The sequence below is a fragment of the Oncorhynchus nerka genome, linkage group LG4 (genome assembly GCF_034236695.1).
Source record: "Oncorhynchus nerka isolate Pitt River linkage group LG4, Oner_Uvic_2.0, whole genome shotgun sequence".
Lineage (NCBI taxonomy): Eukaryota > Metazoa > Chordata > Actinopteri > Salmoniformes > Salmonidae > Oncorhynchus > Oncorhynchus nerka.
In genome coordinates this window covers 42,863,784-42,888,990 of record NC_088399.1, presented here as the reverse complement: position 1 = coordinate 42,888,990, position 25,207 = coordinate 42,863,784, and the positions used below count along the sequence as shown (strand labels likewise).

Below are 25,207 nucleotides of genomic sequence, written 5' to 3'. Positions count from 1 at the left end.
TCCTCTCTCCCTCTCACGTCTCCTCTCGCTCTCTCACGTCTCCTCTCTCCCTCTCACGTCTCCTCTCTCCCTCTCACGTCTCCTCTCTCTCTCTCACGTCTCCTCCCTCTCACGTCTCCTCTCTCTCTCTCACGTCTCCTCTCTCTCTCTCACATCTCCACTCTCTCTCTCACATCTCCACTCTCTCTTCTACTCTCTCTCTCTCACATCTCCACTCTCTCACGTCTCCTCTCTCTCTCTCACGTCTTCTCTCTCTCTCTCACGTCTCCTCCCTCTCACGTCTCCTCTCGCTCTCTCAAGTCTCCTCTCTCTCTCTCACGTCTCCTCTCTCTCTCTCACATCTCCACTCTCTCTCTCACATCTCCACTCTCTCTTCTACTCTCTCTCACATCTCCACTCTCTCTTCTACTCTCTCTCACATCTCCACTCTCTCTTCTACTCTCTCTCACATCTCCACTCTCTCTTCTACTCTCTCTCACATCTCCTCTCTCTCTCACATCTCTACTCTCTCACATCTCTACTCTCTCACATCGCCTCTCTCTCACATCGCCTCTCTCTCACATCGCCTCTCTCTCTCTCACATCTCCTCTCTCTCTCTCACATCTCCTCTCTCTCTTCTACTCTCTTCTCCATCCCTTCCGTGTGCCCCCTGTTCTTTCTCACATCTTTACAGAACGCTTTCCTTACTCTTATCTACAGCTAAACTCCCTTTCTTATCTTCTTCAAACGCTCAAATCTCACCCCCTCTCACATATCCTCTCCTCATGCCCAGTCAACGTCTCCTCTCCCTCTTATCTTCATCTTCTTTAAGTGCAAAAAGTTAGTTCATGAGATTTTGAGGTCTTTAAAACAAGAGCTGAAAACGGTTACAGAAGCTGGAGAATAAGCTGCTGCGTTAAAATACTTTGAAGTCTGAACCGGTTTCTGGCGGCAAAATCAAGTTATTTCCCTCCTTACGGTTGTAGAGATGGCGCTAAAAATCTTGGCAAACCATAAATCCCATCAGGCCTGCATTCTGTGCCGTTGCGGGCAGGACTAGAATTTCAAGCTGTCCATTGTAAGGGAAACTAAGTGGATTAAAACCAAACTACTGGGGTTGTGTTACACCTTAACGGCTACAGACTTCGAACATCAATAAGAGATATGCTAAAATGCACACTGTGATTCCTCAAGTGAACCTACAACTCAAGTACTCTAGCGCAGAATAGAACACCCAGCATCAATACCATTTATAATTCAGAAGATATACATGCTTTGGGGCCCAAACAAAACCGATAACTCCAGGATGTGTCAAGATATCGTCTATATCATTCACGTAGCTGAACATCACAATGCAGCAATGTGGATTGAGTAACCAACGGGAATTATCTGAGCTGACTGATAGCTTCCTGGTTCATCTTTAATTGCACAGCCATGCAGCTACCATGACACTTGAACGCCTGTATTCCCATGGAGTGCTTTATTAAACTGACTAAGCTAGAGGAACCCTGGCCTCCACGGTTGCCCCATATGTCTCTCTATTTAATTAACTACGATCCAGATCCAACAACACAGGGAGCTTCCATTAGAAAATAATATAGTTACTGTAGAAGGAGATATGGTTCAGCTTTCCAAGAAACTGTATGAATCTATTGCACAACATCTAAAGCTGTTCTGATAAGCTGGAAAATGTAACCATTATTAACTATGGCGGTAATTGTTCATCCTTCGAACAGTAAATCATCAAATGAATGTAGAGCAAAAAACATGATTAGCTAATGTGTTTACAAAGGCGTTGCTCTTGGTGCTTTCCAAAGCTCCAAACCCGTTTGAAAACGGTTGAAAGTGTTGAAATCCCAGTGATAAGGCATATACTAAATACACAGATGAATCAACTATGTGTTAGGAAAGTGCTCAATCACCTTCACGCACTGAGAGCTGACAGGTACAAGTCATGGCTTGCCTGGTGTATGTGGGGCAGTGTGCTGCGTAATCAGATCTACTTCATTGTAATGCTACCGGCTGGGCGGGCGGCTCGCGCCTCTGTTTGCCATTCACCAGCCCCATCCTTCCTGTCAATCATTCCTCACGATAAGACCGAGTGTAATTCTCGGACAATTGACTGGCATGGCATCTAAGACGTTTTTAGTGAAGTAGAACTGGTTCTCTCGTTCTGTGAGAGTCTCTGCTGCCTGTCTAGCTCCTCGGCTCTGACTTTGATTGCTCAGACTGTTTTGTTCAGTAAGTATGGGTTTTCTGACAGTTTCTGTCAATTAGACTAACCTCGTTCTATTTCTTTTCAGTCTGACTTTATCAGCGTACGCTGAAATCAAGCCTGGGATGATGGGATGTCACACAATGGGTATGTCCAAATAGGCACTCTATTAAATAGGGAATAAGGTGCCATTTCCAATGTTCTGTTTTTGGGCATGACCCTGGATATTTTCCCCTGTAACACATGATTACATGGTACACAGAACCCTCTGACTGCAGCTGCAGCCTCCATAGCAACGTGACTGGTTGGTACTAATAAGTGAGTGTTTTAGAGCAAAAGGTCGACCACAGGTATGCACCCAGTTAATAATTGTCTAACCAAGAAGCAGCGAAACGAATCAAGGAATGAGAATTGTTGGCCTCTTACTCATCTGAACCTCAAGTATGTTCCCAGTGGGGTTGAGGGCGGGTGGTATCTCTACAATTGTCTCGAGCAGGGATGTCAAAGTCAGTTTGCCTGCGGGCCACATTCGGAGTCCAGAAAATGTGTTTGATTTCCTTGCAGTCAAAATTGTTCTAAAATGTTTTATTCTTCCTAACTATTCAGCTTTCTTTTCGGTGACTCATAGCAACCTGGAAAGAGTAAAGAGACTGTTTCAATGTAGGTCCAATATAATTTCTACAGTTTCGTTTTAGTAATCGGTTAAAAGAAAAAACTCTACACTTCCAGCTTGATGAGCCTAGAAAAGAGCCCGAGCTCTACGACTACTGCAACTAATGTGCATAGGTTATGTGCTGCTATGGCTCCTGAAGGACTCCTATAACTGCAATTACAGCACAGGAAGGCTATACAGAGCAGAACAACTCATCTGTCAACTAAACTTTGGCTTTGAACATGGTATGTTGTCATGCCGTGAAATCAAAAGAACCAAACATAGCCTTCTCTAACAGCACATCTGAGAGAACCACCAGTAGCACTAGGACTGGGAGCACCTGTCGCAGGGGAATCCAGCCAATCCTCCTCATCGGTACCAGGTCCAAGGATACATGGCCTTCAGATGAGCTCCATTCAAGTCTCTCTCTCCTTGGCCACAGAACCAGACCCAATCAGAACCGGGCCAGGGAACATCACCTTCCCAGAACCCCAGCCAAGTCTGTCCCTGCCTGGCAGGCTCTTGGCTGCTGACAGGCCCTGTGACTGCCTGGTAGAGTAGCTCAGAGAGAGAGAGAGAGAGAGAGGGGACTGTGGCAGAGCAGGGATCAGGAGGCTGGCTGACTGGTGCCCTGCCAGAACTTAAGCGCTGCGCTGCCTTTGTGCTGATTTAATAACTACATAATTAAGTTAACTGCCATGTCAACTATCACAGAGCTGGACTAATTAGCCCATGGCCACAGTTAAGAGGAGAGAGAGACCATATTTCTGACCCAAACCTTCAGCCTTCGGACGTACATCAGAGTACACAAAGACCTTAAAGAGGTACAACGTGCGTACTTCAAGATGTCGATTTCCCTCTAAACCGTCTCAGCAAGGCTATTAAGAGGCTGAAAGGCCCTCTACAGCTCCGGCCTAGAGGATTGGCTGGTTGACTCACAGTAGACAGGGGAGACAGCCTGGAAGGGAACTGGTGCACTCACTTCCACCTTTAGCATAATTATGGGAAAAAGATGTTAACCATTGTGCATAAGGGGGGTGGAATACCTGAGGTAACATTTTGTTCAGGTAAAGCCAATGGATCCTCAAGTGGGTGACTAAACAGATTCACACTTCACATTCACGCATTTCATAGACAGTTTTGAGGCATTCACCAGAGATTGATTTGCTATGTACCGTGCACTTGTTGGGCTTCTCTCCTGAGTGGACTCTCATGTGGATGAGGAGTTTGTAGCGGGCGTTGAAGGGCTTGAACCTGCGTGGACACCCTGCCCAGAAGCAGGTGAAGTCCTCGCCTTTCCGCTGGTCCACATGGAGCTTCTCTATGTGCCTTACCAGCTCCTCCTTTTGGTCATACACAGCACTGCAGTCAACCCAGCGGCAGCAGTGGCCCCCACTGTATTCCTCTGTCTCCCCCTCCTCTTCCTCCAGCATGGGGAACAGGGACAGGGGATGGGGCAGGAGGCTGGGCCCATGCACAGGGGGAGCTGGCGGAGCCTGTGGGACAGGGCCCTGGATGTGGCTGGGAGGTCTGTGGAGGTGGAGGTGCTGGTGAGAGTGGTAGGGAGGCGGAGGGCCCTGTGGTGGACTAGCTGATCTGATGATGGTGGCCAACTCTAGCTGAAAGTGTAGAGATGGCACCAGGTCATTAGCACTCCTGGCTGCCTCCTGTAGTGTCCCTCCCTCCTCTGGGAGACACTGCTGCTCCACCACCATGTTAGCCATCTGGCTCTCCAGCGCCCCTCCCTGCTCCAGCATCTGCATGCGGCCACACTCCGTCCCAGGGTGGGGGTCACTCAGTGGGATCAGGGCCAGCGTGGAGCCTGGGAGGCTGAAGAGGCCTGGAGACTGAGGATAGGGGATACAGCTCCCTCTCACCCCTAGGAAGTGGCCATAGACCTCAGGCTGTAGGGGTGAAAGGGTGTGGTGGGAAGCCGGAGAGCTCCGGGAGCCATTGATGTAAGCCACCAGCGAGGTGGGTGAGGTGCGGATGATGGAGTTGAAGTCGATGCCATAGCCATCTGACAGAGGGGACATGGAGAGGGCCCTCTTCTTGGAACGGGCTGAGTACTGCCGGGGGCTGTTGGCATCCCCGCCAAACAGGTAGGAAGGCAGGGACGCAGAGTTGGAGATGCTGGTGCTCCCTGACATGGCAGTGCCAGGGGGCATGCTGAGCAGCTCACCCCCCTCGCTGCCAAGGGTTGAGCCCTGCTGTGGGCAGAGTGGAGGAAGAACCCGGTAGCCATAGGGCCACTCCTGTCTGCCACTCAGAACTGACTGGGTCTCTGCTAGGCTCAGGGTGGTGGAGGCCAGGGACTCTCTGGAGAGCAAGGACCTGAGGCACAACACTGTAGTATGTGAGTAAGAATAGCAGTACCAGGAAAGTCTGGTAGAGTTAAGTATCACAGCTGTTTAATAACATACATGGATTTAGTTTAAAGTAGCTCAGAAATCAGTGCAATGAAAAGAGTTTGCAGGTATACTCCCCCACCTAGAGTGGTGCAGAGGTTGACTCACCTGGCATCTGTGTAGGGTACCATCAGGCCTTGTGGGGGTTGGGAGTCTTGGGGGGCATGTGGTATCAGAGGACCTGAGGTGTAGGCCTGGGCACTCACAGGAGACACTGGGCCCAGGCTCTGGACCACCATCGGACTACTGGTGACCCAGAGGTTAGCACCAGCTGGCTGGCCCAACACCTGCATACTTGGTCCTGAGACAGAGTAACCTGGTAGAGACAAGTTCACCATTAGAGTTTTGAGGATTCACCACCAACGTCAGGGTCATACAGTAGGAAATACAATCACTTGACATGGTTTGCTTGAATTAGACCATATACTTTGCAAATAAAAGAAATACAGACATTTCTCCTTGCATAATAATATCTACATAGTGAGCAACCACATACTGTATCAATGATTAAGGGTCTAAAATGTCGAGTGACATTTCTTAGGTCTCATAAATTAATCAACACGGTTTCAAATTCATGTTCAACTGGGAATATTATAAAAATCATAATAAAGAAGAGGCCTTTACATCTGAGCATCCAGCCTTCCTGTGCTGCTGCTTGTGCTAAGACCACATTCAAACAAAATCATTCGACACAGCTTGAAACAAGATTGAAAAAGAAAACACTATGAAAAATGATACTAATTTTAATTAATTGTGGAATCAAGTCATTCAAAGTAAATTCCAGACCAAGGTAATAGAGAGACACTTGTGGAGAACTCTCACTGTGTATTAATTGTCGTGAGAGCTCCAACTACTGTGTCGTCTTCTACAATGGTCACACTTCAGTGGTTGTGGCATTGCCATTTGCATCCAACCATTGTCATCATGCTTGACACACATTTCTTAGTTTGTACTGGCAGTATCTGACTTTGATAGAGACGCAATGAATCCATGGTCCAGCGTCTGTGCATCTCCGCCACAGTTCACTTCACCATATTAACACACCAAACTGTGTTTGTACACCAGGGACCCATGAGGCAGATATCATCAACAGAAATCAAACACAAACCTACATTTGTTTTTTGTCTTGCTCAATAGAAGCTTATGAATCCTGTTATTCACCCTAAGAAACCTGAACTGCCCAGAGACACTTTCTGCTCTGTTAATTACGAATGAGATTGGTTTTTTCTTCCTCTTTTTCCTCCATCGCTCATTTAGGGATATGTTTTCTGCTTGGTTAGTTATCAATAAACAAGCCAGGGAGAAAGGAGTCCTGGGGAAGAACGGAGGTTAGGGTGGGAGGACGACATTGAAGTGAAGTATGAAGACTTCTATGTAAATCAGTGCTACTTTGAAGAGTGGCGAGAAGAGAGGGGCTGATTGAAATGCTGTTTACAACATATCACTGGGACATGTGCACACTGTGATCTTTCAATTGAAAGGGAGGAAGAGGTCCTCCATATCGGTTCTTTGGAGGGCATAGGTATCAGGCTTTAAATCAGTCGCTTATGGTAGGGAACATTTAGCCAGCTATTAAACAGCCGATTACTTTCATAGGGTGCTTTCAATATATTTGGAGGGACAAGTGCACCTAGAGAGGATAACTAACCTAAGGTCACGAGGGTCACAATATTTCATCATGAGGGGACAAAGTCAAGACTGATCAAAACAATTACAGTTATGGGCAATTCCAACAAAAATCATTGGTTTCAAAGTTTAACAAACTGTATAACTCTCTGCACATGGACTACTTTTAACAATTTCCTGGAAGACCTGTGCAGATGCTTATAGCTACTTCCTGTAAATAGTCATGTTATTTTTTATCATTATTGTTATTCGTTATGCACTGTATTTAGTTCCCGTGTCACTACTTCTATTTTTATTTCTATTTTATCTTTAAATCTCTTTTGGTTATTGAACTACTGTAAGTGAAGTGGATTTACACCCAGTAACTGAATTGCAGTAATGGAATTTCATCATTGGTCCCTGATCTGTACTACACAGAAATGCATAATTATGGATATGCATTTCATTCTCTTCATGGTGTTGTATCCTAAAATGGTACACAAAGGTATAAATATGTAATATCCTCCGATTTAGGTATTATTCTACACACTGGCTATTATTTTAATGAGCTCCACCACCAAATAAGACCACATTTGGTTGGTCCAGATTGGACCAAATATGAACCAATCACAGATGTCTATGTTTCACAAGTTTGGTCATCAAAGTACAACACAGTAGAGGTCAGTAGAAAACAGTACAGTATAGTCAAGTAGAGTATTCTTCAGTACAGTACAGTCGAGTATAGTTCAGTACAGTACATTATAGTGTACTCCACTCTAGTGTGCTCTACTGTATACTGTACTGAACTCTACTTTTATTTACTGTACTGTACTGAACCATACTGTACTTTTCTTTGCTGTAGTGTATTATACTCTACTGTGCTCTACTGTAATGTACTGTACTATACTCTACATTTCTTTACTGTAGTGTACTCTTCTGTGCTCTACTGTAATGTACTATACTCTACATTTCTTTACTGTAGTGTACTATACTCTACTGTAATGCACTGTACTGTATTATACTCTACATTTCTTTACTGTAGTGTACTCTTCTGTGCTCTACTGTACTGTATTGTACTGTGCTGTCCAAACTTGTGAATCATGGACGTCTATGTTTGGGCCAAATGAAGGTCAGTACAGACGTCTGTGGATGTTGAAATCAAGGCCAGGACCAAATGCAAGCTACTTTTCAATGTCCATGGACGTCCAGTGTCGGTCAGTGTTCAGTGGGTGAGGATCCTGGTTCTAGTAAATGGAAAGGGAGTGTCAGTAAGAGCCGGGAGAGGGGACATTCAGAGAGAGGGAGTGAGAGAGGGAGGGGTTGTCTAGACTATTCACACACTTGCTTTGACCACCAGACGACAGAAAGAGAAAGAAAACAGTTGTCAGCTGAACATAACAGAATGCCAGTGGATGGGAGGACAGTAGCAGGTGACCCAACTGTGGTTTGTGACTGCTTGGAGTTCCCATTGTAGCTAATTCATTTGCAGAAATCCTGTAACCAATTTGTTTTAATCACTTAGTCTACAAAATTAACTAAATGAATATCAGTTAAACACTAGAACTAACTGGCAGGTCTACCTTTACTTGTCACTTCTGTGAACTGTCATTATCCTCCCCCCTAATGAGGGAGAGAAATGTGAAAATATCATGAAGATTTTGGCAATGGAAACTTACAGAAGGCAGAATTTTTTCCCCCATAACTAAATGTTGATATTAGTTGGTAGGGGTCTTCAACATTATTGTGTTTTGATGTAAACTCGGCAAAAAAAGAAACTTCCTCTCACTGTCAACTGCGTTTATTTTCAGCAAACTTAACATGTGTAAATATTTGTATGAACATAACAAGATTCAACAACTGAACAAGTTCCACAGACAAGTTCCACAGTTCCATGTGACTAACAGAAATGGAATAATGTATCCCTGAACGAAGTAAACTATATTTAGTCTCCAATAATTAGTTAAATAAAGTCCACCTGTGTGCAAAATCAAAAGTAACAGTCAGTATCTGGTGTGGCCACCAGCTGCATTAAGTACTGCAGTGCATCTCCTCCTCGTGGACTGCACCAGATTTGCCAGTTCTTGCTGTGAGATGTTACCCCACTCTTCCACCAAGGCACCTGCTAGTTCCCGGACATTTCTGGGGGGAATGGCCCTAGCCCTCAACCTCCGATCCAACAGGTCCCAGCTCAATGGGATGAGGCATACTGCTCGTTCTGTGCGTGAGTCAGTAGAAAGGCCTCTTTAGTGTCCTAAGTTTTCATAACTATGACCTTAATTGCCTACCATCTGTAAGCTGTTAGTGTCTTAACCACCGTTCCACAGGTGCATGTTCATTAATTGTTCATGGTTCATTGAACAAGCATGGGAAATAGTGTTTAAACCCTTTACAATGAAGATCTGTGAAGTTATTTGGATTTTTACTAATTATCTTTAAAAGACGAGTTCTTGAAAAAGGGATGTTTCTTTTTTTGCAGTTTATTTCTAATAGATTTTAAGGCTTTTTCTGGTAGATGTTTTCTAAGACCTCTTTTCCACCTGTTTGACAAGAAATCAAAGCCTGTGCTTATTCCTAATTTCTAGAATGGAAATGGTTTGTCTTAATAAAACATAAATAGAGCCTTAGCTTTCATTTGACACCCAATTTGATATCCTCCTATGAACTTCACATGTTGGTGCTCATGGAACCTTTCACATGGAAATGACCTTATCCTACATAAAATGTCAAGACATCACTCACATCTACACTCGTGTAAATGTATTAGTCTGCATGTAATACTGTATATCGACAAAGCTTACAATAACGTACCTTTGACACCACTGTCAGAGCAGTCAGACGCCATGCCCTGATTGGTGGCTGCAATGCTGATGGGTGGGAGTTGAAGGGCGGGCACTTGTTGCCTTGACATCTGTGAGACACTTGACACATTTGGCTGTTTCCCATTGGTCAACATCTGCCTGCGGAGGCTCAAGGTAGGGAGCAGGACAGAACTCCCAGAATTCCCAGAGTTTGTCCCGGAGCTGAGGGGTAGCTGGGAGTGGTGGACAACCCCTCCTCTACCCCAGCTGCTACCCACTGGAGAGGGGCTCAGGGTGGTACAGAATCCTGGGGACAGGGTGGTGCGCATAGGCATCCTGATGGAGGGGGCCTGCTGTCCTGTGATCATGCCCAGCGATGGGGGTACACCAGAGGGAGAGACCAAGAGGTGACAGCCCTTACCGTTCATGTCTGACCCGGTTTCTTTTTTGGAGGGTTTAGGAGACAAGAACAACTTTTCCCACAATGCTCCTCTTCCCAAAAGTCATGCTTGAGTCAGCAGAAGATCCGTGGCTAAATCAGCATCTCATCTTCAGGCTCTCAGTGGTCTATCCATACGGACAAAGACATCTGAAATATATCAGTGAGACAGGCACACATTTATAGTTATGAGTAATAAATGAACCACATACTCATGGTTCCCAACTCTAGTCCATCGAGAACCCCCAACAGTACACATTTTTATTGTATCCCAAGACAAAAAACACCTGATTCAATTAATTGCGGGCAGGATTAGTTGACATGTTGAATTAGGTGTCCTTGTCTGGGACGTTTGACAGCAAACAGAACTACAACAGAAATCGTAAATGTGAGCAACTATGGGGCAAAACAGACGGGCATGGCTTATATTGTTAACAACAGGTAAACTATATTTAGTCTCCAATAATTAGTTAATAAAGTCCATCTGTGTGCAATCTAAGTGTCACATGATCTGTCACATGATCTCAGTATATATACACACCTGTTCTGAAAGGCCCCAGAGTCTGCAATACCACTAAGCAAGGGGCACCACCAAGCAAGTGGTACCATGAAGACGAAGGAGCTCTCCAAACAGGTCAGGGACAAAGTTGTGGAGAAGTACAGATCAGGGTTGGGTTCTAAAAAAATATCAGAAACTTTGAACATCCCACAGAGCACCATTAAATCCATTATTAAAAAATGGAAAGAATATGGCACCACAACAAACCTGTCAAGAGAGTGCCGCCCACCAAAACTCACAGACTAGGCAAGGAGGGCTTTAATCAGAGCAGAAACGAAGAGACTGGAGCTGCAAAGCTCCACAGCGGAGATTGGAGTATCTGTCCATAGGACCACTTTAAGCTGTACACTCCACAGAGCTGGGCTTTAAGGAAGAGTGGCCAGAAAAAAAGCCATTGCTTAAAGAAAGAAATATGCAAACATGTTTGGTGTTTGCCAAAAAGCATGTGGGAGACTCCCCAAACATATGGAAGAAGGTACTCTGGTCAGAGGAGACTAAAATTAAGCTTTTTGGCCATCAAGGAAAACGCTATGTCTGGTGCAAACCCAACACATTTACATTACATTTACATTACATTTAAGTCATTTAGCAGACGCTCTTATCCAGAGCGACTTACAAATTGGTGCATTCACCTTATGACCTCCAGTGGAACAGTAGTGCATCTAAATCTTTTCAGGGGGAGGGGGGTGAGAGGGATTACTTTATCCTATCCTAGGTATTCCTTAAAGAGGTGGGGTTTCAGGTGTCTCCGGAAGGTGGTGATTGACTCCGCTGTCCTGGCGTCGTGAGGGAGTTTGTTCCACCATTGGGGGGCCAGAGCAGCGAACAGTTTTGACTGGGCTGAGCGGGAACTGTACTTCCTCAGTGGTAGGGAGGCGAGCAGGCCAGAGGTGGATGAACGCAGTGCCCTTGTTTGGGTGTAGGGCCTGATCAGAGCCTGGAGGTACTGAGGTGCCGTTCCCCTCACAGCTCCGTAGGCAAGCACCATGGTCTTGTAGCGGATGCGAGCTTCAACTGGAAGCCAGTGGAGGGAGCGGAGGAGCGGGGTGACTCATCACCCCGAGAACACCATCCCCATGGTGAAGCATGGTGGTGCCAGCATCATGCTGTGGGGATGTTTTCATCAGCAGGGATTGTGAAACTGGTCAGAATTGAAGGATTGATGGATGGCGTTAAATTCAGAGAAATTCTTGAGGGAAACAGTCTTCCAGAGATTTGAGACCGGGACGGAGGTTCACCGTCCAGCAGCACAATGATCCTAAGCATACTGCTAAAGCAACACTTGAGTGCTTTAAGGGGAAACATTTAAATGTCTTGAAATGGCCTAGTCAAAGCCCAGACCTCAATCCAATTGATAATCTGTGGTATTACTTAAAGATGGCTATACACCAGCAGAACCCATCCAACTTGAAGGAGCTGGAGCAGTTTTGCCTTGAAGAATATACAAAAATCCCAGTGGCTAGATGTACCAAGCTTATAGAGACATACCCCAAGATACTTGCAGCTGTAATTGCTGCAAAAAAAGTGGCTCTAACAAAGTATTGACTTTAGTTATGAATAGTTAAGCATGCTCAAGTTTGCTTTTTTTCATATTTCTTGTTTGTTTCACAAGAAAAAAATATTTTGCATCTTCAAAGTGGTGGGCATGTTGTGTAAATCAAAAGATACAACCCCCCCCCAAAAAAATCTACTTGAATTCCAGGTTGTAAGGCAACAAAATAGGAAAAATGCCAAGAAGGGTAAATAATTTCGCAAGCCACTGTAGAGAGGAGGTCAGAGAACTGGCAGTATGGTGCCAGGACAACAACCTCTCCCTCAATGTGAGCAAGGAAAAGGAGCTGATCGTAGACTACAGGAAAAGGCGGGCCGAACAGGCCCCCATTTACATCAACCGGGCTGTAGTGAAGTGGTCGAGAGTTTCAAGTTCCTTGGTGTCCACATCACCAACAAACTATCATGGTCCAAACACACCAAGACAGTTATGTGTTCTTTTCCCCCTCAGGAGACTGAAAGACTTGGCAATGGTCCCCAGATCCTCAAAGAGTTCTACAGCTGCACCATCGAGAGCAACCAGAACTGTTGCATCACCGCCTGGTATGGCAACTGCTCGACATCTGACCATAAGGAGCTACAGAGGGTAGTGCGAACGGCCCATAACATCACTGGGCCAAGCTTCCTGCCATCCAGTACCTATATATCACGATAACAACGCCCACCTGTAGCACACGTTCCAGCAGGTATATCTCACTGATCATCCTCAAAGCCAATACCCCATTTGGCCGCCTTTCCTTCAAGTTCTCTGCTGCCAGTGACTGGAACCAATTGCAAAAATCGCTGAAGTTGGAGACTTTTATTTCCCTCACCAATTTTAAACATCAACTATCTGAGCAGCTAACCGATCGCTGCAGCTGTACATAGTCCATCTGTAAATAGCCCACCCAATCTATCTACCTCATCCCCATACTGTTTTTATTTGATTTACTTTTCTGCTCTTTTGCACACCAGTATCTCTACTTGCACATCATCATCTGCTAATTTATCACTCCAGTGTTAATCTGCTAAATTGTAACTATTCGCTCCTCTGGCCTATTTATTTTCTACTGTCTCATTGATTTGTTTATTGTGTTATTGGCTTGTTTATTGTTTACTCCATGTGTAACTCATGTTGTTGTCTGTGTCACACTGCTTTGCTTTATCTTGGCCAGATCGCAATTGTAAATGAGAACTTGTTCTCAACTGGCGTACCTGGTTAAATAAAGGTGAAACAAATAAATAAATAAATAATAATAATAATAATAGGCGGTGTCAGAGGAAAGCCCATAATATTATCAGAGACTCCAGTCACCCAAGTCATAGACTGTTTTCTCTGCTACCACACGGCAAGCAGTACCGGAGCGCTAAGTCTAGGACCAAAAGACTCCTTAAAACAGCTTCTACCCACAAGCCATAAGACTGCTGAACAATTAATGAAATGGCCACCGGACTATTACATTGACACCACCCCCTCTCCATTTGTTTATACATGTTGCTACTTGCTGTTTATTATCTATGCATAGTCACTTCACCCCTACCTACATGTACAAATGACCTCAACTACCTGTACCCCCGCACACTGACTCGGTATCAGTACCCCCTGTATATAGCCTCGTTATTGTTATGTTAATGTTTGTATTTTTTTTTTTTTTTTTTTGTGAAAAAAATGTACTTTAGTTTATTTGTTAAATATTTTCTTAACTCTTCTTGAACTGCACTGTTGGTTAAGGGGTTGTAAGTAAGCATTTCACGGTAAGGTACACTCGATTGGCCCGACTAACCGGTGCCTGTATATAGCCTCGCTACTGTATATAGCCTCGCTACTGTATATAAGCCTCGCTAAAGTTATTTTCCACTGTGTTTTTAATGCTGTTTATTATTTCTTTACTTATCTATTGTTCACCTAATACCTATTTTTTACTTAAAAATTGCACTGTTGGTTAGGGCCTGTAATTAAGCATTTCAGGTCTATACCTGTTGTTTTCGGTGTACATGACAAATACACTTTTTTTTTATTTGATTTGACAAATAAAGTTTGATTTGGTTAGCTAGCTAGCGAATTTCCTCCAGCCTTCTATCAAATGTCACATCCTGTTCTCAAATACCGCGGATATTGGAAAAATTACTCATATTTCATATTTCCATGATGGATAACATGCTAAGTGTAGCTACAGCTTTCAACAACATTTACATACATTTACATTTAAGTCATTTAGCAGACGCTCTTATCCAGAGCGACTTACAAGTATAACTTGACTTCAAATTGTTCATGTGGTGCTGAGGAAACTGTACCAACGCATGAACTTTCACAAACACGGGACGGTAATTAACCCCCTGTGTTTCTGTGACTCTGTTTCATAAAGCCAGAGATAGCAGCCGTGTCTGGGTGTACTCAGAGACAGGATGCTGAATGCATATGTAGGTTGGTGGTTTGCTCTGTGTGTCTGTGGTCTGGCCAGATGCAGACTTCTGTCTGTCACATCAATGTTTCCTACTTACCTTCACTGAATAATGGGCCAAAACTGCATTCATTTCCGATAAGCTAATCCTGCAGTTGTACCACTGATCCAAAATCAGTGAAGTGCAACGCACCAGAAGGATGGAACAAAGACGGCAATGAAAGGTGCACTCAGTGTCGCCCTGAATTCTGCTGGTGCTGGTATCATGCAGCTCTTACTGGTTGATGCCGAGTGGGAAGAATATTTTGAAAGTGTTTTAGTCTGCTGTGATTAATCATCACCCATATGCAGGTAAGAGTCCCCTGTGAAACAACTTGCTAGCTTCATGTGCATACTTCATTAGCTAGCTCAACACAGTGTCATAAAGTTGTTTTTGTTGCTAGCTACCCACTGGGCACAAACTGGTTGAATCAATGTAATTTGTCAACATATTGCGATGTGGAATCTACGTAGAAAACAGTGGAGGCTGCTGAGGGGAGAACGGCTCATGATAATGGCTGGAATGAAGTGAATGGAATGGCATTAAACTATGTGTTTAATGTATTTGATTCCATTCCACCTATTCCGCTCCAGCCGTTACTATGAGCCCATCCTCCCCAATTAAGGTGCAGCCAACTTCCTGTGGTGGAACATACATTGGATTTGAAAAAAGTTATGAACCTTTGTTAAAACTGTCATTTTGAGGGTAACATTTCAACAACCAAAATATGTTGAATTTGTACAACTGAAACAACGTCAGATCTTCAACATAATAGCCACTATAACAAACAACCGTACCTTCTCCGCTGTGCAATCTGGTTTCCGAGCCGGTCACGGGTGCACCTCAGCCACGCTCAAGGTACTAAACGATATCATAACCGCCATCGATAAAAGACAGTACTGTGCAGCCGTCTTCATCGACCTTGCCAAGGCTTTCGACTCGGTCAATCACCATATTCTTATCGGCAGACTCAGCAGCCTCGGTTTTTCGGATGACTGTCTTGCCTGGTTCACCAATTACTTTGTAGACAGAGTTCAGTGTGTCAAATCGGAGGGCATGCTGTCCGGTCCTCTGGAAGTCTCTATGGGGGTGCCACAGGGTTCAATCCTCGGGCCGACTCTTTTTTCTGTATATATCAATGATGTTGCTCTTGCTGCGGGCGATTCCCTGATCCACCTCTACGCAGACGACACCATTCTATATACTTCCGGCCTGTCCTTGGACACTGTACTATCTAACCTCCAAACGAGCTTCAATGCCATACAACACTCCTTCCGTGGCCTCCAACTGCTCTTAAACGCTAGTAAAACCAAATGCATGCTTTGCAACCGTTCGCTGCCTGCACCCGCACGCCTGACCAGCATCACCACCCTGGATGGTTCCAACCTTGAATATGTGGACATCTATAAGTACCTAGGTGTCTGGCTAGACTGTAAACTCTCCTTCCAGACTCATATCAAACATCTCCAATCGAAAATAAAATCAAGAGTCGGCTTTCTATTCCGCAACAAAGCCTCCTTCACTCACGCCGCCAAACTTACCCTAGTAAAACTGACTATCCTACCGATCCTCGACTTCGGCGATGTCATCTACAAAATTGCTTCCAACACTCTACTCAGCAAACCGGATGCAGTTTATCACAGTGCCATCCGTTTTGTCACTAAAACACCTTATACCACCCACCACTGCGACTTGTACGCTCTAGTCGGCTGGCCCTCGCTACATATTCGTCGCCAGACCCACTGGCTCCAGGTCATCTACAAGTCCATGCTAGGTAAAGCTCCGCCTTATCTCAGTTCACTGGTCACGATGGCAACACCCATCCGTAGCACGCGCTCCAGCAGGTGTATCTCACTGATCATCCCTAAAGCCAACACCTCATTTGGCCGCCTTTCGTTCCAGTTCTCTGCTGCCTGTGACTGGAACGAATTGCAAAAATAGCTGAAGTTGGAGACTTTTATCTCCCTCACCAATTTCAAACATCTGCTATCTGAGCAGCTAACCGATCGCTGCAGCTGTACATAGTCTATCGGCAAATAGCCCACCCATTTTTACCTACCTCAACCCCATACTGTTTTTATTTATTTACTTTTCTGCTCTTTTGCACACCAGTATCTCTACCTGTACATGACCATCTGATCATTTATCACTCCAGTGTTAATCTGCAAAATTGTAATTATTTGCCTACCTCATGCCTTTTGCACACATTGTATATAGACTCCCCTTTTTTTTCTTCCTTTTGTGTTATTGACTTGTTAATTGTTTACTCCATGTGTAACTCTGTGTTGTCTGCTCACACTGCTATGCTTTATCTTGGCCAGGTCGCAGTTGCAAATGAGAACTTGTTCTCAACTAGCCTACCTGGTTAAATAAAGGTGAAATAAAAAAAATAAAAAAAATAAAAAGATAGAGTTGATCTATCTACAGCTATTTCTTCGGTCTCCCATCCAGGATTTTAACCAAGCCCAGCCTTGTTTAGCTTTGACATATTTGTCACTGACTATTACCAATGTGCTATCGTGATAATGATTGTTGAGAAAATCTCAAGTTAATAGATTCACTGTTGCTATCGAAGTCATTCCAACGGGTAGGCCCAACAAATCAAATCAAATATAACCATCATTTATCAATCATATATCATCAATGATGACATTTAGGCCTGTATAGCATTTGGGAAGTCATCAACAGCTAATGTTGCAATTCAACCCAGGGTTCAACTAAAAATAGAAAATACATATAGGCCTACGTTTCAGTTTTGGTTGATTTCAAATGGAATCTACAAGTTAATAATACATATGTTGGATTCACGTCTCCATCTAAACAAAAAATACAATTGAAAGAATAAGATTACATCAAATCAAACTGTATTTAAAGTGTATTTAAAGTTAGATTTTATTTAGTCCTGTTGTTGATCAATGTATTTACCAAATATTACCTAATTATCCATGTTGAAATGAGGTGGTGTGCCCAGTGGCTATTGCTGTGTAACTAAACAGCTGCATACAGGCTACTGCTGAACGATTAAACAAAGAGTATTTTTTTCTGAATTTTCTTTACTAATTGACTGAAGTCGGTTCAATTATCTGAATAATATTTCAAAAATGTTTTTTCTGTGAGCTCACTTTGCACATTGCGCTACAGTTCATCTAGAGATAAATCAGATTATGCCTTAACTGTAAGATGTAGTAGGGAGTTGTAGTTTCCAACAGGCCAATGTTCTACATAGTTTAGCACAGAAAACATGAAAATTAACTACAGTGACCATAATCCATTGCACGGCTACTCGTACAGTCTGTGTTTCTTTTACACTTGCTACACAAGACACAGAAGAATGCGCGATCAAGAGAGGATACATAAAGTATGCCTTATTTACTTTGAAGATCTACTAAAATAGTGATTTTGTCAGACAGCATAGGCAGCAGCTCTATAGAGATGAGATGATGACTTGGAATTAAATAATAAAGTCATCAAATAAAACAAATGTATTATACACAACAACTGAAATATTTTATTAAAGTGAAGTAATGTGGGGCCTCCCGGGTGGCGCAGTGGTTAAGGGCGCTGTACTGCAGCGCCAGCTGTGCCACCAGAGACTCTGGGTTCGCGACCGGGAGGTCCGTGGGGCGACGCACAATTGGCCCAGCGTCGTCCGGGTTAGGGAGGGTTTGGCCGGTAGGGATGTCCTTGTCTCATCACGCACCAGCGACTCCTGTGGCGGGCCGGCCGAAGTGCACACTAAGGTGCACGGTGTTTCCTCCGACACATTGGTGCGGCTGGCTTCCGGGTTGGATGCGCGCTGTGTTAAGAAGCAGTGCGGCTTGGTTGGGTTGTGTATCGGAGGATGCATGACTTTCAACCTTCGTCTCTCCTGAGCCCGTACAGGAGTTGGTGCGATGAGATAAGATAGTAGCTACTAAACAATTGGATACCATGAAATTGGGGAGAAAAAAGGGGTAAAAAAATAAAATAATAAAGTTAAGTAATGTGAATGGTTAATAAGTGATAAGCAGTAATGAACATTCACTACCATCACTTCTATTAATTGTTTTAATCCTTGTTTTTTGTTTAATTTTGTTTTATTCAACCAACATAATGCATGGTGCATGTATTTATTTTTTAAATGATCAAAACCTAAATCAAAAATCTTTATTATTTTTTTAATAATCGTGCCGAAACCAAACCGACCTCAAAAAGCACTAATAATAAACAAATAATAATAATAATAACTCATAATTAACACAGCACTAATACAGGTAGCATGCTAGCTAGCTAGCTAGCTAACTTTAGCTGGCTAGAACTCTAGCTAGCTAATGTTAGGTTGGCTAATGTTTATTGTTGATGTGCTGAGCCATGCATGACATGATGATAATCTTTGTCAGTTTGTCATGTTTAACCACCGAAAATAGCCACTGTGGTGCATATGCTAACCCATGTTAGCCAGGTGATAGGTACATACAGGCTAAGGTTTTCTAGCTAGCTAGCCACAATTAAATAATGGCTAAAAAGCTATCTAGATTGGATAATAGATTTAGATTTATGTCGTTTTTTGCATTTTCCACTAACTGGCTAGCTAGACGAATATCATTTACAGTTAGCTAATTATGAAGTTAAATGCTTGCTAAATAAGTTGTGTCAGCATTGCCATTGTTTGACTAGAAGCAGGTTGACTATAGGGCTTGTTTTTTAGCTGGTGAATTAGTACAGCTGTAGCAGTCAACAGCCAATAACAAGCTATTAGAGTATGAATCTATTTATGTTTTAACTCTAACCTATTTCCTGGAATTTGTCTTTCAGCATAAGAAGAACCTGCTCTCCTCTGCAAGTACAAGGAGATGAACAAGGGTGAACAAGCAGCACTTTCTGTATTTTGTATTTGTACTTTATGAGCTTATTGCTTGACTTGGGGGTCAGTGAATGTTGGTGCTGGGTTTGTTATTTTTAATACAAGGTTTTAAAGTCTTGTCTATTTTAGTCTGCTTTCCTCTTTTTCGGCTTCAAATGTCTGGAGCCTGGTGTTGTTGTAGCCAAGGAGCTTTCATTCAGATGGAACCAGATTTCAGCTGCTTTGCAACGTTGACATCCTTCCTCCCAGAGATGTGCAAGCATGCCCTGGACTGGACACATCCCGGCAAACATATCTTTTTGAGAATGAAAAGGCCATGAATATTACATGTCCTGCTCCAAATGGCAGGTCAGAAATAGATTCCTTTGTTCATATCATAACATGACCTGAACCAAAGTCACTAAAAGGCAGTGGCGTGTATTCATGGATGCCAAGGGAAGCCGGGCTTCCCCCAAAAATTAACCAAGAAAGAATTAAAATACATAAAATGATTTATCTTTTGTCTCTCTGTGTTTCCTCATTTTCTTTCAATTCGCAACCGGCTGAATGTATCGCACAGGAGAAAGCATTCGAGCGAGTGAAACAGCACCTCTCTGTCTCTCTAAGTGTAGGCCATCTATCTGATGCTGTCTGGTCCAAACGAGTATGACATTGTTGCCACCCGTAGCATTGAAGGCAAAGGAAGCCAGCAAGCATTTGGCCTCCCTTGATAAAAAAATATATAAAAAATTTGCCAATCAGCGTTGATCTAAAATGTAAAGGGTCCTGGCGCACCAAAAAAAAGTGTCAAAGGAAGCCAACTTAGATTTTGCCATCACACCTCTATCAAATCCCATTGAGAGCATACATCATTGACAGAGAAACATGTTGCTTCTCATTGTGTTGTTGTCCTCCATGGCTAGCTAGCTAGCTAGCTAATATTGTCCCTTTCCTAAATTAGCCATGGATTGAGATGGGATTTGGACTTGTGGTTTTACTTAATTCTCCGTACTGGCCAATGATTATAACGGTGATTCTGATCCAACCATTAATTCATACATTGTTGTGTCCCTGGCTTGAGAGGATGGAAGTTCAATATGTAGCTAAATGTAGAAGGCTCATGTTAACTAGCTAACGTTGCCCATGAATGGAAGATAGGCGAGCGAGCAAGCATTTTAGCTAGGTAGCCTAGGGAAACAAAAAATAAGTGTGTAGTGTATGACAGAGTGATAGACATGAAAGAGAGGAGGATGGCATTGGTGTTTCTCTACAAGTAGGGTTAGTCAACATGTCAAATCAAAGAAAATGTTATTGGTCACATACACATGGTTAGCAGATGTTATTGCGAGTGTGCTGGAATAGTGCAGACAGCTCCTGTTTTCTTTGTGATTTACGGTAACTCTCTGTGGTTCTAAATCAATAGTTGTTTAGTGGTCCAAAAATGGCGGAAACATGAACTTTCTTGACCATACTGTAGGTCATATAACTGTCTGTTACTGTACATGCAATATGCTTTGTGGACTTCACTGGACAGAGGTTGCTATCTGGTTTTGTGATAAAACAAAGGTGTGGTTGAATTGATTCTGCCACTGTGTCTTCTTATTGTATCAACCTTTAGGCTTATATATCACATTTGCAAGGCATATGAATGAACAGGTTATAGAGAAAACAACGCAATTATCACAACACAAAAGTTTGGGGTCACTTAGAAATGTCCTTGTTTTTCAAAGAAAAGCACATTTTTTGTCCATTAAAAAAACATAAAATTGATCAGAAATACAATGTAGACATAGTTAATGTTGTAAATGACTATTGTAGCTGGAAACGGCAGATTTTTAATGGAGTACCTACATAGGTGTACAGAGACCCATTATCAGCAACCATCACTCCTGTGTTCCAATGGCACGTTGTCTTAGCTAATCCAAGTTTATCATTTTAAATGCTAATTGATCATTAGAAAACCCTTTTGCAAGTATGTTAGCACAGCTTAAAACTTTTGTTCTGATTAAAGAAGCAATACAACTGGCATTCTTTAGACTATTTGAGTATCTGGAGCATCAGCATTTGTGGGTTCGATTAATGGCTCAAAATGGCCAGAAACACAGAACTTTCTTCTGAAACTTGTCAGTCCATTCTTGTTCTGAGAAATTAAGGCTATTCCATGCCAGAAATTGCCAAGAAACTGAAGATCTCGTACAATGCTGTGTACTACTCCCTTCACAGAAGAGTTGCAAAGAAAACGCCATATCTCAGACTGGCCAATAAAAAGAAAAGATTATGATGGCCAAAAGAACACAGACACTGGACAGAGGAACACTGCCTAGAAAGCCAGCATCCCTAAGTCGCCTCTTCACTGTTGTGGGTACTATTTAATGAGGCTGCCAGTTTAGGATTTGTGAGACGTCTGTTTCTCAAACTAGACACACTAATGTACTTGTCCTCTTGCTCAGTTGTGCACCGGGGCCGCCCACTCCTCTTTCTATTCTGGTTAGAGCCAGTTTGAGCTGTTCTGTGAAGGGAGTAGTACACAGCGGTGTACGAGATCTTCAGTTTCTTAGCAATTTCTCGCATGGAATAGCCTTCATTTCTCAGAACAAGAATAGACTGGCAAGTTTCAAAAGAAAGTTATTTGTTTCTGGCAATTTTTTTCTTTCAAAAACAAGGACATTTCTAAGTGACCCCAAACTTTTGCACGGTTGTTTGGGTTCTAATATGGCTTTTTTGGGGGGTGGGGGGGTTCTTGGCTTCCCCAGTGATTTTACCCACGCACCACTACTGCTCAAAAGGATCTTATGATATGTGTTTGGGTGTTTTAAGTTGTTCCTTCTTGTAAAGTAGCACCTGAAGTTAATCAAATATTGTAATATTTAAATATTTTCTTCGTTTTTTTTAAGCAATGTACATCACTGCTTTAGCATATGGCCACAGTCACATGGGTTCCCATGTGCATTCTTAAAGAGATGGGTGGGTCTAAGGCTTAAGAGTGTTTGAACTATGTTAAATGGGCGTGAAAAAAGAGAAGCACTGTAGCTGTTCAATATGAAAGGTTATCTTTATCATACAACAAATAGGCAATTTAATACCGTTAATGTTTTGCCTAATGAGGGAATTAGTGAGATAATGTACAGAATATCTATTTTGGCAATTTGGTGAAAATATTTATTTTCTAAATAGATGTTTCCCAAGGATTATTGTAAAGCAAGTGTGTAAATGGCTGCAAAATCTTTGAAAGCCTTTTTCTCCTAAATGGAATTATACATGAATCAACATTACTTCCCCGTGTTTGATCCAACTACAGTGTATGATATACCATTTTGAAGCGCTGAGTCTGTAACGTTACTTGAATACAATGTGAAAACAAAATGCAAATCCCTTACATTTGATTTAAGCCCCCCACAAATGCACTTTCTGTCTTAAAAACATGACAGGCATATTCTAAATCGTACATGCTTTATCATTAAAAACAACTTTCTACAAGACAGATTGCAGTTTCTATTTACTGTTGGCTACTTTGTTACTAAAGACGAATTGCAATGGCAAGTAATTTGGTAGATTTAGCACAGAGTGAGAACACTTATTTCAAATGTTTGTAGTAGGCCTATCATTGTCAACCCTAACGTTAACAGTAAATTAAAGTAAATAAAAAGTTAATGACAATGTCAAACTTCTATTGAATTGTAAATACTGTCAATTACATGTTTACTCACCTGAAAATTCTTTAGCACTGAAACTATCATCTGTCAAGTAGTAGATTGACAGGTGAAAACTCGAAACAGCAAGGCAATAATGACTTCAAATAATGTATCTAAGTATGATCATTTCTCGGTAGATTGCCAGGTCAAAATTCGAAACGGCAAGGTGATGATGACATCGCTAAGTATCTAAATAAGGCAGATTTTCGACATCACCACACAGTTAAGGTGAAATTACTGTTCGCGGTTTCGATACATTATTCATATCTATGTTTGAGAAGTTGAGAAGTTGTGATGAAGTTGGTCCCACGCGCTCTTTGCACCCAGTCACTGAGCCTCTTGTTGGTAGGCTACGTATTCGTTTTGGTCATCATCTCCAGCAGGGAGGTGTATCGGTTACCCTTTTGCCCTTGTGTGTGAGCGATGTGATTTCATATTCAAGCAGCCTGGTCTCATATAATAGACGTAACACAGTAAACGAAAATCCGGGACACTCAAATTAGTATGATATGTTATGTTTTGTATAGTTACACAAGACAGAACAGGTTACTTAAGGCAAAGCTTGCATGTTCGAATCTCAGCAAGCACATTAGCATTTTAGCTAATTAGCAAATTTGCAACTGCTTACTACTTTTTACCTACTTTGCAACTACTTAGCATGTTAACTAACCCTTCCCCTAACCTTAAAACCCTTTAACCTAACTACTAACACTAACATCAACGTCAACCCTAACTTTAACCCTAACCTTAACCCATAGCTAACGTTAGCATTAGCCACCTAGCTAATGTTAGCAACAACAAATTGGAATGCATAACATATCATTTCATACTAAATGGAGGAAACAGCTCTACATTTACTATGTTATGTCTACCCCTGAGTCCAGGTTGCAGCAAGAGGTAATTATTTAACTCTGCTCTATGCAAATTGAAAATCCAATGGTTTTCAGGTGTTTTACAACTGGTAAAATTATTAACATTTTGCTGAATATTAGGCTATTAGGTTAGTTTTGACGAGTGTGTGTTAGATTTTTTAAAAAGTATAATCTCTGTGTGTGTATGTGAGCGTGTGTGAGAGACACAGAGAGAGAGAGAGAGAGAGAGAGAGAGAGAGACACAGAGAGAGAGAGACAGAGAGAGAGAGAGAGACAGAGAGCGAGAGACAGAGAGAGAGAGACACAGAGAGAGAGAGAGAGAGAGAGAGAGAGAGACAGAGAGAGAGACAGAGAGACAGAGAGAGAGAGAGAGAGACAGAGAGAGACAGACAGACAGACAGACAGACAGACAGACAGACAGACAGACAGACAGACAGACAGACAGACAGACACAGATAATTATATTATATACCAGTAGGCCTATTTCTGACCATATTTTCCCTTGATAGGTATGGCTAGGAAATAGCAGTAGATTAGCAAATTGTTCATGTTAAGGCGAACATGACTTACTTTCGATATAAACTTGTCAGTGTCCCCAGATTTTGAACACTGTTTATTTAGCTACATGGAACTTAATGTTCCCAGTCTACCTGTGTGCTGCTCCATCTCCCCCTTCCCCTCTAACCCCAGTTCAGGCTCCATTGTTACGCACTTTTCTCCTGGCGTCTAAAGTGTTTGCTCTGTGGATCCTGCTCCAAGTTGGCATGGCAACCACAGTGTTTACTCTAGGGTGACTTGAAGGTAGTAGTGCTTGGGAACCTGTAAAGGAGGAATTCTCTGTGCCGGGGCAACACATCCAATAATAGTATCAAGAGAAATATAAAATAGGAGGGAATGTACAGCACATTAAATACCAAATAAATGCATTTTATATGTAGGCTGTGTGACAGGGGGACTGGTCAAAAACACTATATTGGGGACATTGAGCATTGACGTATCGGTATGTGGATACCATATAATTAGGAATTAGAATAGCCTACTAATGTAATACTCATTTTATAGGATCTCTATGGTGGGTACATTATCTTTTAGCCAAATCAGTGTGATATCAAGGACGTTCTGAGATTCTTCGGTGGGCAGTGATGTATTATGCCTTTTAGGGTCAGTGGGTCTCTGATTACACCTGTTTCAGTG

General features: G+C 42.7%; 1 protein-coding gene across 2 annotated transcripts in view; it reads right to left on the bottom strand.

Annotated features, from left to right (window-relative positions):
- glis3 (GLIS family zinc finger 3) overlaps positions 1 to 23,515 on the bottom strand; it is a 36,543-nt gene extending 13,028 nt beyond the window's left edge. The window contains exons 1-4 of one of the 2 annotated variants that reach the window (XM_029654973.2): positions 23,157 to 23,515; positions 9,668 to 10,246; positions 5,363 to 5,570; positions 4,022 to 5,180 (exon numbers count right to left, since the gene is read on the bottom strand). In XM_029654973.2, coding sequence (XP_029510833.2) covers positions 4,022 to 5,180; positions 5,363 to 5,570; positions 9,668 to 10,085 — 1,785 coding nt within the window. In that variant the 5' untranslated portion in view covers positions 10,086 to 10,246; positions 23,157 to 23,515. Of the gene's footprint in view, positions 1 to 4,021; positions 5,194 to 5,362; positions 5,571 to 9,667; positions 10,247 to 23,156 lie in introns of those variants that run through there. The other variant, XM_029654979.2, reaches the window with a different exon arrangement.
- Between the last annotated feature and the right edge of the window lie 1,692 nt (positions 23,516 to 25,207).